The sequence below is a fragment of the Heptranchias perlo genome, chromosome 5 (genome assembly GCF_035084215.1).
Source record: "Heptranchias perlo isolate sHepPer1 chromosome 5, sHepPer1.hap1, whole genome shotgun sequence".
Classification (NCBI taxonomy): domain Eukaryota; kingdom Metazoa; phylum Chordata; class Chondrichthyes; order Hexanchiformes; family Hexanchidae; genus Heptranchias; species Heptranchias perlo.
The window spans coordinates 61909445-61924402 of NC_090329.1; the positions used below are offsets into that span (position 1 = coordinate 61909445).

At 43.1% G+C, this 14958-nt stretch overlaps 1 protein-coding gene across 1 annotated transcript in view; it reads right to left on the reverse strand.

Annotated features, from left to right (window-relative positions):
* Nucleotides 1–14958, reverse strand: part of LOC137321797 (low density lipoprotein receptor adapter protein 1-B-like) — a 113320-nt gene that overhangs the window by 42311 nt on the left and 56051 nt on the right. Inside the window, exons 2-3 of the mRNA XM_067984472.1 lie at nt 5772–5914; nt 1056–1168 (exon numbers count right to left, since the gene is read on the reverse strand). Of these exons, the coding sequence (XP_067840573.1) occupies nt 1056–1168; nt 5772–5914 (256 nt within the window). The remainder of the gene's footprint in view (nt 1–1055; nt 1169–5771; nt 5915–14958) is intronic.

Sequence of the window (14958 nt, forward strand, 5' to 3'; positions counted from 1 at the left end):
GTCAAGAGTAAAAGTTAGCTTTTATTAGGTCTAAAATTATTTTCTCTTCTTAAATCAATACTGTTCTGCTGTTGATATTTTAAAAAGAAAGAGTAATCATAAAAACAATATTGTTAGCAGGACACTGCTTTGATGCAGTTCACATTTGTGTAACCCCTATATTTGATTCTCAGATGACCAACAGCATTATTTCTATTAACTTGTACTACTAGTAATATTGGATTCTTCCTCAAAATTATCTCATTTTTTCTATAAAATGCCCATCTTCAAAATATTCACGTTAGATTCTTGGGACTTTTTAGCATCCCAATTCAAAACAATGATATCACAAAATAGGATACTGCTTAAATCCAAAAAGAAAAGGAGATACGGTAGATGCTGGAAATCTGAAACAAAATCAGAAGATGCTAGAAATGCTCAAAGTCTGGCACAGTGTCTGTGGGGAGAAGTGACACGTTAACATTTCAAGCATAACCCTTTATCAGAACGAGGAGACATTACAGACAAGCTGTTTAAAAGAAGGAACAGAGCGAGGGAAGGATGGGCGAATACATATGCACAAGAGAAAAAGGACTCCACGTGATTAGGTAGAGGACAGAAGATGGTTAACTGACAGACTAGATAACAGTGCAAGACAAAATGAGGCACGGTGAGAGAAATTTGAGAAATAAAAGACATATACGAGCCCCAGAGAATGTGTGAATAGTTAAAACAGATTAGCTGAGTTGGAGAGGGAGTTGGGGGGTGGGGAGAAAGACATGAAAGCCTGGCAAAGTGGCCCAGGAGACTGGTGGAAGGAAAAGGCAAATCAACACTAGTGGTGCAGAACAAGCACCATTGTAAGCACCAACCCGTTCCTTCCCCCTGCCTGTGAGCAATGCCAGGGGAAATCAGCTCAATAAATAATCAGAACAAATAGTTCATCAAAATATCCTAATATGATCCTAAAGTTTATCTTTTTTTGTAATAAGGTAAAATGTAAAAGTGGAAAAATAACAAGTAAATTATAAAAACACTGAGTTAGGCAGTGCGGCCTGCTAAATTAAGTACGATACCTGTAGATGGAGACATTTTCTACAAGTTCATTGGTTACTGTGTCTTGTAACATTATCCCCCGAGGTGAAACAGTTAGGGTAACTTTGAGGAATTTCTTTCCACGTGCTTTGGCCTAAAAAAAATCAAGTTAAAAATGGCAATCACTTTAATACAATAGTAGGTTACTGAAAGGACATGTAATTACGCATTCTAGTTATAATGCTCCATAATATACATGTCCCCAGTAAAAATCTCACATATTATGTGGAACCTATATTTTTGTACAAAAACACACAATAAGTGTGGGAAATTGTTGCTTTATATGTAGTAATCATGTACTGCAATAGAATATGATGTTATGTAGTTTAAACAATCAAGACTTAATTAAAATTGGCAAACAGTTAGATGGATCCTGACTTTCATTAGCTAACATAATACAGTTGTCAAGTACATCATTACATACTGATAGTAACAATGATCTATATTGGGAAATATTATAAATCCAAGTAATACAAATCATTTTGAAATAGAAGCCAAATATTACAGTGCTCTTTACACTGTGCATAATTACTGTAGTTTTATTCAGAAATTCACACCCAACCTTTCAAGTGCAGGCAATTGGGACTAGCTTAGTGGTATAAACTGGGCGACATGGACATGTTGGGCCGAAGGGCCTGTTTCCATGTTGTAAACTTCTATGATTCTATGATTCAAACCTGATAACTGGTGACCAAATAGCATGTTAACCTTTAAAATGTGCTTTTTTTTTGAAGAGGCAATTAATGAAACATTAACCTGCTAAGGACGATTCCATCAGCACCAGATGCAGTTGCTTTCTAGTGCCTTGTCCAATTGGCCATTTTCCGCGTGAGCCTAAAATGAATGCTGGCTGGCTATTTTACTGCAGGTGGCAACACATGATACCAGACTCTGTCATCACTCTATGCTCACGCACATTTTCCAGTAGGAATAACTGTGTAGCACTCAGTAATGGAAACCCCTGTCTGTTTTATCCCTCCTTAACGGGAGTGCCCCAAGGGTTACTGTGACATACCAACTGCTGCTCTACTATTAAGCAGCAATTGATAATGGGGCTTTCAGGTCAATATGGGGTCAGTTGTATGCTGGCACTGCCACGGGATTGCAATTAGAAGTTCACTTTTTATGCTCATCCAGTAACACCTCAAATTTAAAATTCTTATCCGTGTGTTCAAATCCCCCAACGGTCTCATCCCTCCCTATCCCTGTAACCTCCTCCAGCCCTACAACCCTTCGAGAACTCTGCATTCATCCAATTCTAGCCTCTTGTGCGTCCTCGATTTCCTTCACCTCACCATTGGCATCCGTGCCTTCAGCTGCCTAAGCCCTAAGCTCTGGAATTCCCTCCCTAAACCTCTCTGCCTCTCTACCTATCTCTCCTCCTTTAAGACGCTCCTTAAAACCTTGCTCTTTGACCAAACACCAGTCCTAATATCTCCTTTTGTGGCTCGATGTCAAATTTTGTCTGACAATGCTCCCGTGAGGCACCTTGGGACATTTTACTATGATAAAGGCGCTATATAAATGCAAGCTGTTGTTTTTGCTAGGGAATGGAATACTTTCTATTTCATCACCAATCACTCAAACGTGAGACTTAACACAGCATAATGCAGAGTAAAGACCCCTCTACTCCGCTCCAACTTTAGAAGAGCGTGACATTTTTTCTATTTCCCACACCATCCATCCTCAGGAAGGTCTGAGGGACATTGCCAAACAAGGGGCAGTTTTGTACTGTAGGCCCAAGCTATAGGAACTGGATTGAGACTGCTCAAACTCATTTCACATAGGTCCCTTACTGCTAACAGACAAGGGAAAATGTCATCCCATTCGATGGTGTGGATTTAAACCCATATCCCAGAGGTGAAAGGCCAGTGTCTAAAACATGGTGCATTATGTTTTAACCTACAAGTATGAACAAAAGTTAATTAGATTATTCATGATATACAAAATATTGAAGGGGCTGCTATCTCACTGTTTACCATGTTAAAAGTGTAGTTGACCAACATAGCGAATCTCAAATCTTATTAGACACGATAAGCATCTAATTTAGAATTTGGGAACAGATGTTGACAATTTTGCTTTGCTAGTGGAAAGCATGAATGGGAACATAAGAAACAAATGGAGAAACAGACAAACTTACAGACAAAGGTAATCAGACAATACACCCGTGCATGTCAATAAAAACATCAGTCTGGAAATTACTGTGAGCTACATCATCATACGAATGCTTAAAGTGTTCATATCAAATTTCTCTTTCTACTATTTTAACAAAGGCATTAATCCATTTACTTGGCCCTGCTTACAATTAACAATCCCTGCAAAATCAAATGACAAATAGGGCAAAGTATTCCAAATCTATATTTGTCTTAGGTTTCTCACAAGCAATGTCATTGAAGATCAACTAGTGGTAGAATAAATTTGCAAATTGTGTGAGAGACATTAAATGTGCTTTCCTGAAGATTAAAGTGGATCTACAATAGAAAAATTGTTTGCAAAGATAGAAACAGTAACCCTCTATTAAATGTGCTTATTATGGACTCAGATCTGGCCATTTCCATTTTTATTATATTAATTCTAATGTCTTAATAAACTTAACATGTAACTGAATGGAATAATATTCCTGTTATCCTGAAAGTACTTGCTGTTGGTATTGGGCCAAATTTGGCTGTAGTGGAGCATCTAACGGCATCTGCTGTTAGTTAGCTCAAAACATATTTGCCCACTAAGTTGCTGAAAGTGCAAGCTGATAACATCGCAGCGAGGGAAACAGGGCATCTGGGACCTGAGTGAACAGGACAACCAACAGGTTATCTTCTTAACCAAAGAGATTTAAGGATTAAGAAATAAACAATGGAAGGACTGAGAAGGATGTGTAATTAGAGTGGGTGAATTCAATGTCAAATCAGGTACAGAAAGAGAAATAAAGAGGGGGAAAGAAAGATTGGATTAAGAGAGAGAAAAGAGAGTTAGAAAGGAAAAGTAGAAAAAAAATTTAAATTTTACATTTTTAAAATCTCTAACAATTAAAACCTGAAGGAATGAGTCTCCACATTCTAATAGTTAATTTTCAGTGTCAGAGCGGTTGATTGACAGTAATTAACAGTTATCACATCGTTAAAAGGGTAATTAGACTGAAATGGACAAGCGAAGCTAACGGCCGAGCGGCGCATTTGGGACAGCAACTTTTGGATTTCCCCATTTAGCTGCTGTAACATTTGCACATAAATAACAGTAGCGCCATTAACCTCATCGTTATGTTGACAGCAAATTCTGGCCCATTAAGTAGTTAAGATGCTAAAGATAGCTTTGCCGTTGTTTCCCCATGGTCTGTGCAGTTTGAGCAGTTTGTTCACTTGTCTCGGTTATCAATAAATGACTTAAATTATTGTATTAGAGAGTCGCTTGCCCCAGGCACTTGCCAGGCCTTCTTTTTCTAGATGAAAATAGTAAGAGATAAAACAAAGACATAGTGTTTTTTTTGGGGGGGGGGGGGGGGAGGGAACGGGATGCTACAGAGACAGGCAAGTCTTTGAAAAGGAAAGTTGAGGACAGACAGGAAAATAAATGCCTATTTAGTTTCAGCACAGCATCTTGACAAAACCAGTTAAAATTTGAACGGTAATATTTCTGGGTAAATTCAAAAAATAAAAAACATAAAATGGAACTAATTTCACCATTTCAAATTCTGCATCTCTGCACCACACCCATTCGGAGTAGCTGCATACTTTGCGGTACTTGGTTCTATTCATGTCACTTCTGGGTGACATTTCCTTCAAAAAACCTTATTCATGAAGAAATGAATGAAAAAGTGGGGAAAGAATAGAGGAGAAGGAACAAAAGGTGGTGTTTAGCTATCAAATATGGCTTTGACTAAACTATGGACAATTGACTAACGACCACAAAAAGCAAATTGTCCCAATATATACATTTAACCTTTGAACATGACTGCTTGAAAGCTTTAATGAGGTAAAGTCAAAGGCAACCTTGGGGCAGCTATGTAATTTTGAATCTACCGCTGGTGGTAGGCACTTACGCAATAGAATAACGATGATTAAAGTCAATACAGTTCTAGCATACCAGCATTCCAAAGGCCTATGTATAATATGGCCACTTGCCTTAAGGCCTCACATTACTATCACTTGGACATATGCCAGTACTAAAATTATGCAGAGTACAGTTACATTACATCTGCTGGTTTGACACAAGTACAATTTGAGAGCAGTTTGAATAGTCAGCACTGTGTTATATTGTTCCCCTGCATTATTCTGTACTCAAGCAATAAAGGCTGTGTACACATGTACTTCAACAGACCGGCAGGGCTCTGCTCACCAGCTTCTGACTCTGGGTGAAATTATAATGTTAGAAGAGAATTGAGAGGACAATCAGCTATTTTCTCATATTAAAGAAACAAAATGTTCCTTGTTTCTGTTTAAACTCTAATTCTAAACTTTATTAAAATGTTAATTTTGCACTCATTGCAGTGCGATTGGAACTGGCTCCCCTGCAGATGGCCTCACACCCAATGCAAAATGTGCTGCTTTTACAAAGACACCCAGCATTATTATAAAGCTTAAATTGCTCCATTGACGCGACAATTAATGTAACTGCACTGTTACAATTCAACATTGTTACATAATTAATCTACAAGGTTGCAGGCATATAGCATTAAGCAAAACTTTTTTAAATAAAACTGTTACCACAGTAATTATCCGTCTAATGGCTGCAGCTGCCATCCCTTCTCCTTTGGGCTGGTCCACTACTGTCACACCAAGGTATTTGAGATGGAAGACCATCCCTTCCTGTAATGTTTCTTTTGTGTCAGTCCAGTTTTCTGGCAACTCTGGAAGGGAAGAGAAGGAATAATCTTTTATTTTATTTATGAAAGAAAGACTTGCATTAAGACTTTGCCTCGTCACATCTCTCAAATGCCCTAACGTACTTCATATACAATAAATTATCTTGAAGTAAGTAGGTACAAGTAGCAGCTAACTGACTCACAACAAAATCCCCAAAACAGCAATTGGATGAATGATCTGTCATTAAAAAATTCATTCGCGGGACACGGGCATCACTGGCAAAGCCAGCATTTAAGGCCCATCCCTTGTTGCCCTACAGAAGGCGACGGTGAGCCGCCTTCTTGCCAGTGCTTGTGATGAAAGTATTCCTACAATGCTGTTAGGTGAGAAGTTCCAAGATTTTGATCCAGCAACGATGAAGGAACGGTGCTATATATCCAAGTAGGGATGATGTGTGATTTGGAGGGGAACTTAAAGGTGATGGTGTTCCCATGTGCCTGCTGCTCTTGTACTTTGGTGACGTTGAGGGAAGAATGTTGGCCAAGATATTAGGAGACCTCCCTGTTCCTCGATTAACTTATCGTCTACCTGAACAGGTAGATGGGACCTCTGTTTAATATCTCATTTGAAGGACAACACTCCTTCAGTACTGCACTGAATTAGGTGTCTAGATAATGTGTTTAAGTTCTGGATTGGGGCTTCATGATCATCTAACTCATAAAAGAGTGCTACAAAATTGACCTACTACTACTATTAAATTCCCGTTCGTTAGCTCAGCAGCGACGATGGGGTCGAATGAATTCACTCCATTGTTATCGGTTCTGAACTAGCCCGGCAAACTCTTTTGCCTTGCAACATCGTCCCGTTTGTCATTTAATCATTCCTGCCCACCACCCTATCATAGACCTTCCATTTTGTTCTTTCCTCCCCTCCCTCCCTCTTTTTTCCCTGGCTCTGTACTTGCTTATAAACTGCTAAATCTCCAACTTCTTCCAGTTCTGATGAAAGGTCATCGACCTGCAGCATCTGTGGAGAGTTTCTCTCTCCACAGATGCTGCCTAACCTGCTGAGTATTTCCAGCATTTTCTGTTTTTATCTCAGTCATCTGTATCCCTTTCTGTTACAAGTCAACCTTGACATTATCTATCCAACGCATCATTGGTCTTCATCGACTTTTTGTTCCATGTATCTCTGTATGCAGAGCCATGAAAGGTACTCTAGCTGTTTCCATTCTTGAAAGGTGCCCAAACCATCATAATCATCTTTCTTGGATCTTCTGTATAAGCATTGCTTCTTGTCTAAGCCATATTCTTATTATATAATTCTTAATTCTTTGCATCCTGGATACTCCTCGTATTCCTCCCAACTGACTCATCTATGCTGTTAGCATTTTTTGCTCTTCATCTTTTCTCATGTTCCAACACTCAGATCTGTATAATAATATGGGGATAACCATCGCTTCATAAACTCTTAGAAATTGACCAAGCTTACATGATGGGAATAAGAAACCTTGCAGGAAGGGATTGTCTTCAGCCTTGTAGAAACATTTTATAGTGATGCACAGATTACTTATGTAACTGTGGGAACTTATAAGAGTGCAGTTATAAGGTACATCCTACAAAAGAGGCATTTGCAGTTACACACGTAATTTAAACTGACAACATGGGAACAAATCCTTTCTCATTAGCCAACACTACACTAGGGACAGATCAGAATGAACAGAATCATAGAATCATTGACAATTTACTGCACAGAAGGAGGCCATTCGGCCCATCATGTCCGCGCCAGCCGAAAATGAGCCACCCAGCTTAATCCCACTTTCCAGCACATGGTCCATAGCCTTGTAGGTCATGACACTTCAGGTGCACATCCAGGTACTTTTTAAATGAGTTGAGGGTTTCTGCCTCTACCACTCTTTCAGGCAGTGGGTTCCAGACCCCTACCACCCACTGGGTGAAAAAAGATGTCCTCAGCTCCCCTCTAATCTTTCTACCAATCACTTTAAATCTATGCCCTCTGGTTATTGGCCACTCTGCTAAGGGAAATAGATCCTTCCTATCCAATCTATCTAGGCCCCTCATAATTTTGTACACCTCAATTAAATCACCCCTCAGCCTCCTCTGTTCCAAAGAGAACAATCCCAGCCTGTTCAATTTCCTCATAGCTAAATCTCCTCTGTACCCTCTCTAGTGTAATTACATCCTTCCTGTAATGTGGTTTATTAGGAAGTGATCGGAAAATGGTCAAAACAAAGCTCCTGTTTATTGTCCCTGTGTTATATCATCAACATCAAGGCCTGTCCATGCTGCAACAAACTAGATTTGGTCAATTGTTAACTTCTGCAATGTTAGTTTGTGTACTTTTAAAATTTGTATTTTGCCACATGTCCATTTCAATACATGTTGCATACATCAGTGTAATCCTGTTTCCTCTATATAAAGTATCAGTCTAAAGTGGCACTCTGAGATCTGAATTCCTCATTGTCCTCCATCCTATACCTTTGATCCTATCTAAAATTCAATCTCTCTTTCTCTTCCTTCAAGTTCCATATCATAAACAGTCCCACATCATCTTAATGCACTTCAGTGCCTTGGGGGTTAAATTCAATAACCCCGAATCCAGGCGCGGGGGTCGCGGTGCGCAATTAACTTGCGCCCGATCGTTGAGATGCAGGCAGCATGTGAGATTTGTGCTGCCTGGTCTTTGACCCGACATCTGGCGAGCAGCCAGGCCTAGCTGCACTGTTGAGTGGCTGCTCACCAGCAGGGGAGCCCCAATATCGCACAAGTGGCTCGCACCATGTAAAGGCAGCCTGCACTTCTTATTAGCAAAATATAAGATACGGGTCCGCAAGGAGTCTGAATGGAGATCAGACATCGAACACGTAAAACACTGGTGCAGGTCCTGTCCCTAGGTTTACGAACTGCTAAGTTATGTTAAAACATTGAATAAAGGTTGCGCACTATTAAATCCCACATCCTCCAACCTGCACGCCAGACCTCACCAATCTGCCGATCTGAGTTTGTACCAGGCCTGAAGAGAGCGTGCACCAAGGTTCTCTGATGATGCACTAGAGGCCTTGATGCAAGAGGTGGACAGAAAGAGGGGCATCCTATATCCACAGTGGTGGGGGGGGGGGGGGGCGGGGGGGGGGGAGGCAAGAGGCCCTCCAGACATATGCTCAAGAGGGAGTGGGAGGCAGTAGGGGACAAAGTCAATGCCAGGCGCACAGCACCACGAACATGGATGCAGTGCAGGAAGAAGTTCAATGCTTTGACACGAGTGGTCAAGGTGAGTGAGCTCAACTGTCAAGTGGCATCTCTTACCAACTGTACCACTAGCCGCATCCACTACACCACGCAATACACCTCCCATCAATCATTCAACTACCAACAAACTCTTTCAATCAGTACTCAACTACTCAACTCTTCCAATCAGATGCTTCCTCTCACCCTCACACATTACCACTGTTGCAAGCCACACACCCACAACTCACAGATCACATACACTGGCAGCAAGCAGTTAGGAAGGTGAATGGTATGTTGGCCTTCATTGCAAGAGGATTTGAGTACAGGAGCAGGGATGTCTTACTGCAGTTATACAGGGCCTTGGTGAGACCACAACTGGAGTATTGTATGCAGTTTTGGTCTCCTTATCTGAGGAAGGATGTCCTTGTCATGGAGGGAGTGCAATGAAGGTTTACCAGACTGATTCCTGGGATGGCAAGACTGATGTATGAGGAGAGGTTGGGTCGACTAGGCCTATATTCACTAGGGTTTAGAAGAATGAGAGGTGATGTCATCGAAACATATAAAATTCTAACAGGACTAGACAGACTAGATGCAGGGAGGATGTTCCCGATGGCTGGGGAGTCCAGAACCAGGGGTCACAGTCTCAGGATACGGGGTATGCCATTTAGAACTGAGATGAGGAGAAATTTCTTCACTCAGTGGGTGGTGAGCCTGTGGAATTCTCTACCACAGAAGGCAGTGGAGGCCAAGTCATTAGATGTAGTCAAGAAGGAGATAGATATATTTCTTAATGCTGAAGGGATCAAGGGATATGGGGAAAAAGCGGGAACAGGGTACTGAGTTAGACGATCAGCCATGATCATTTTGAATGGCGGAGCAGGCCCGAAGGCTGAATGGCCTACTCTCGCTCCTATTTTCTATGTTTCTATTCAACCATAACAGGCACATCACCCAAACTTCCTGCAGAACACTCAATGACACACGTCACACTTTCTTGCGGGAGAAGGTGGCGCATAACAGGAGGCAGCAGGTGGCAGTGGTTCCATGGAACATGAACCCGCTGTCCTCTCTCAGGATGACAGCATTCCTGTCCTACCCCTGCCATTCTGACAGTGCCCTTGCTGTTGCCTGTCAGCTAGCCAGCCCACTCCCTGTAGAGTAATGAAACTTTATTATAGGAACATAGGAAGATAGGAACAGGTTTAGGTCATTTAGCCCCTCGAGCCTGTTCTGCCATTCAATAAGGTCATGGTTGATCTGTAACCTATCTCCATATACCCGCCTTAGCTCCATATCCCTTAATACCTTTGGTGAACAAAAATCTATCAATCTCAGATTTTAAATTAACAATTGATCTAGCATCAACAGCCATTTGCAGAAGAGAGTTACAAACTTCTACCACCCTTTGCATGTAGAAGTGTTTCCTAACTTCACTCCTGCAAGTCTTGGCTCTAATTTTTAGGCTATGTCCCCTAGTCCTAGTATTCAAGTATAAGAGACCTCCAAAAACAGGTACAAATGCATCAGCAGCCAGAAGCAATAATCTAGCAACTAACCTGTAACTCCTGCATGATTCCTTTAAAAAGCCCTGGTGGAGGGGGGTCCTTCATACGGTTTATGACCTGTCCAGCTGTGCGAGGTTAAGACAGTGCGTGGCTGGAATGTTGAGTTCCAAAATTGTATCTGTCCCTTTAAATCAGAGTTGCACACTGATCTAACACATATTCTCCCTACTTTACATGCTGCCAGCATTCGTTATCTACACGTGCGCAAACGCCTTTACCATGACGGCGTCCGCGCACAGCACACTAGAAGCGCGCACATTCCGGACGCCATTTTGCATCCTTAGGAGGCCACATGGTGTCTACAAAGCAGGCACTACATGGCCCAATCTATAGCCCCTTGTTTTTAGTGGGTTTCATTTTCATTCCATTTTCCACTGTCTCCTATATTCGTTTCCACTTCTGATCCTCCTAATCTGTATCAATGGTGTTAGTTGAGGGAGGAATATGGAGCAGTACAGAGGGAAAACACCCTGTTTGTCTTCATATAATGCCCTGGGATTTTTTTAAAACCCATCTGAGCAAGCACATGGGGCCCCAATTTAACATTTCATCTGAAGACCGCCATCGCCGACAATGTGGCACGCAGTCAGTACTTGCTGCAGTGGGACTTGAACCCACAATGTTCTGCCTCAGAGGCAAGACAGAGTCTAGCTGACACTTGGCATAATGTGAGACTACATCAACTCTAGTAAACAGATTATTGCAATGGGAATCATTGTTAGTCCTTTGTATATGGACCTCTGTGAGGATTGAATTTTTAAAAATTGACAGATAAAATTAAAATGCTGTAGACAAAATGCTGTCGCACCAGCGACGATGTGTGTAGTCACTGGAACAAGTCTGCTTCTACCCACCCTGTCCCATTCTTTCAAAATTTTAATCACTTCCACCATTCCCCCTGTAATCTGTGTTGTTCTAACAAACTGCCTATAAAGTGACTGACCTTGACATCAAGGCAGCATTTGACCGAGTGTGGCACCAAGGAGCCCTGGGAAAATTGAAGTCAATGGGAATCAGGGGGAAAACTCTCCAGTGGCTGGAGTCATACCGAGCACAAAGGAAGATGGTAGTGGCTGTTGGAGGCCAATCATCTCAGCCCCAGGACATTGCTGCAGGAGTTCCTCAGGCCGAGGCCCTATCATCTTCAGCTGCTTCATCAATAACCTCACCTTCATCATAAGGTCAAAAATGGCTATGTTCGCTGATGATTGCACAGTGTTCAGTTTCATTCGCAACCCCTCAGATAATGAAGCAGTCCGTTCCCCCATGCAGCAAGACCTGGACAACATCCAGGCTTGGGCTGATAAGTGGCAAATAACGTTCGTGCCAGACAATTGCTAGGCAATGACCATCTCCAACAAGAGAGAGTCCAACCACCTCCCCTTGACATTCAACGGCATTACCATCACCGAATCCCCCACCATCAACATCCTGGGGGTCACCATTGACCAGAAACTTAACTGGACCAGCCATATAAATACTGTGGCTACAAAAGCAGGTCAGAGGCTGGGTATTCTGCGGCGAGTGACTCACCTCCTGAGTCCCCAACGCCTTTCTACCATCAGCAAGGCACAAGTCAGGAATGCGATGGAATACTCTCCACTTGCCTGGATGAGTGCAGATCCAACAACACTCAAGAAGCTCGACACCATCCAGGACAAAGCAGCCCGCTTGATTGGCACCCCATCCACCACCCCAAACATTCACTCCCTTCACCCCCGGCACACAGTGGCTGCAGTGTGTACCATCCACAGGATGCACTGCAGCAACTCGCCAAGGCTTCTTCAACAGTACCTCCCAAACCCGCAACCTCTACCACTTAGAAGGACAAGGGCAGCAGGCACATGAGTAAACTCCTTAAAGGGAGTGGTAAGTAGTTTTTCTTTCCTTTTTTTTCTCTTGACATTGTAGTTGTTGTTAAGCTAACTTAAGAGTTAAGTCATGGCAGGAGATCCCAGAGCCGTGTCATGTTCCTCTTGTGGGATGTGGGAATTCAGGGATCCTTCCTGTGTCCCTGATTCCTTCACCTGCGGGAAGTGTGTCCAGCTGCAGCTACTGTTTGACCGCTTGACGGCTCTGGAGCTGCGGATGGACTCACTTTGGAGCATCCGCGATGCTGACAAAGTCGTGGATAGCACGTTCAGTGAGTTGGTCACACCACAGATAAAAATTACTGAGGGAGATAGTGAATGGGTGACCAACAGACAGAGGAAGAGTAGGAAGGCAGTGCAGGGGTCCCCTGCGGTCATCTCCCTCCAAAACAGGTATACCGTTTTGGATACTGTTGGGGAAATGGCTCACCGGGGGAAGGTGGCAGTGGCCAGGTTCATGGCACCGTGGCTGGCTCTGCTGCACAGGAGGGCTGGAAAAAGAGTGGCAGAGCTATAGTGATAGGGGACTCGATTGTAAGGGGAATAGACAGGCGTTTCTGCGGACGCAACCGAGACTCCAGGATGGTATGTTGCCTCCCTGGTGCAAGGGTCAGGGATGTCTCGGAGCGGCTGCAGGACATTCTGGAGGGGGAGGGTGAACAGCCAGTTGTCGTGGTGCATATAGGCACCAACGATATAGGTAAAAAACAGGATGAGGTCCTACAAGCTGAATTTAGGGAGTTAGGAGTTAAACTAAAGAGTAGGACCTCAAAGGTAGTAATCTCAGGATTGCTACCAGTGCCACGGGCTAGTCAGAGTAGGAATGACAGGATAGCTAGGATGAATATGTGGCTTGAGAGATGGTGCAAGAGGGAGGGATTCAAATTCCTGGGCCATTGGAACCGGTTCTGGGGGAGGTGGGACCAGTACAAATTGGACGGTCTGCATCTGGGCAGGACTGGAACCAATGTCCTAGGGGGAGTGTTTGCTAGTGCTGTTGGGGAGGGTTTAAACTAATGTGGCAGGGGGATGGGAACCGATGCAGGAAGTCAGTGGGAAGTAAAGTGGTGACAGAAACAAAAGGCAGTAAGGGAGAGTGTACAGAACATGACCGGACAGATGGTCTGAGAAAGCAGGGCAAAGACCAAGGGAAGTCTAGATTAAACTGCATTTATTTCAATGCAAGAAGTCTGATGGGCAAGGCAGATGAACTCAGGGCATGGATGGGTACATGGGACTGGGATGTTATAGCTATTACTGAAACATGGCTAAGGGAGGGGCAGGACTGGCAGCTCAATGTTCCAGGGTACAGATGCTATTGGAAAGATAGAGCAGGAGGTAAGAGAGGAGGAGGAGTTGCGTTCTTGATTAGGGAGAACATCACGGCAGTAGTGAGAGGGGATATATCCGAGGGTTTGCCCACTGAGTCTATATGGGGAGAACTGAAAAATAAGAAGGGAGAGATCACTTTGATAGGATTGTACTACAGACCCCCAAATAGTCAACGGGAAATTGAGGAGCAAATATGTAAGGAGATTACAGACAGCTGCAAGAAAAATAGGGTGGTAATAGTAGGGGACTTTAACTTTCCCAACATTGACTGGGACAGCCATAGCATTAGGGGCTTGGATGGGGAGAAATTTGTTGAGTGTATTCAGGAGGAATTTCTCATTCAGTATGTGGATGGCCCGACTAGAGAGGGGGCAAAACTTGACCTCCTCTTGGGAAATAAGGAAGGGCAGGTGACAGAAGTGTTAGTGAGGGATCACTTTGGGACCAGTGATCATAATTCCATTAGTTTTAAGATAGCTATGGAGAATGATAGGTCTGGCCCAAAAGTTAAAATTCTAAATTGGGGAAAGGGCAATTTTGATGGTATTAGACAGGAACTTTCAGAAGTTGATTGGGAGAGTCTGTTGGCAGGCAAAGGGACGTCTGGTAAGTGGGAGGCTTTCAAAAGTGTGTTAACCAGGGTTCAGGGTAAGCACATTCCTTATAAAGTGAAGGGCAAGGCTGGTAGAAGTAGGGAACCTTGGATGACTCGGGAGATTGAGGCCCCAGTCAAAAAGGAGGCATATGACATGCATCGGCAGCTGGGATCAAGTGGATCCCTTGAAGAGTATAGAAATTGCCGGAGTAGAGTTAAGAGAGAAATCAGGAGGGCAAAAAGGGGACATGAGGCAGATAAGGCAAAGGAGAATCCAAAGAGCTTCTACAAATACATATAGGGCAAAAGAGTAACTAGGGAGAGAGTAGGGCCTCTTAAGGATCAACAAGATCACCTATGTGCGGAACCACAAGAGATGGGTGAGATCCTGAATGAATATTTCACATCGGTATTTACGGTTGAGAAAGGCATGGTTGTTAGGGAACTTGGGGAAATAAATAGTGATGTCTTGAG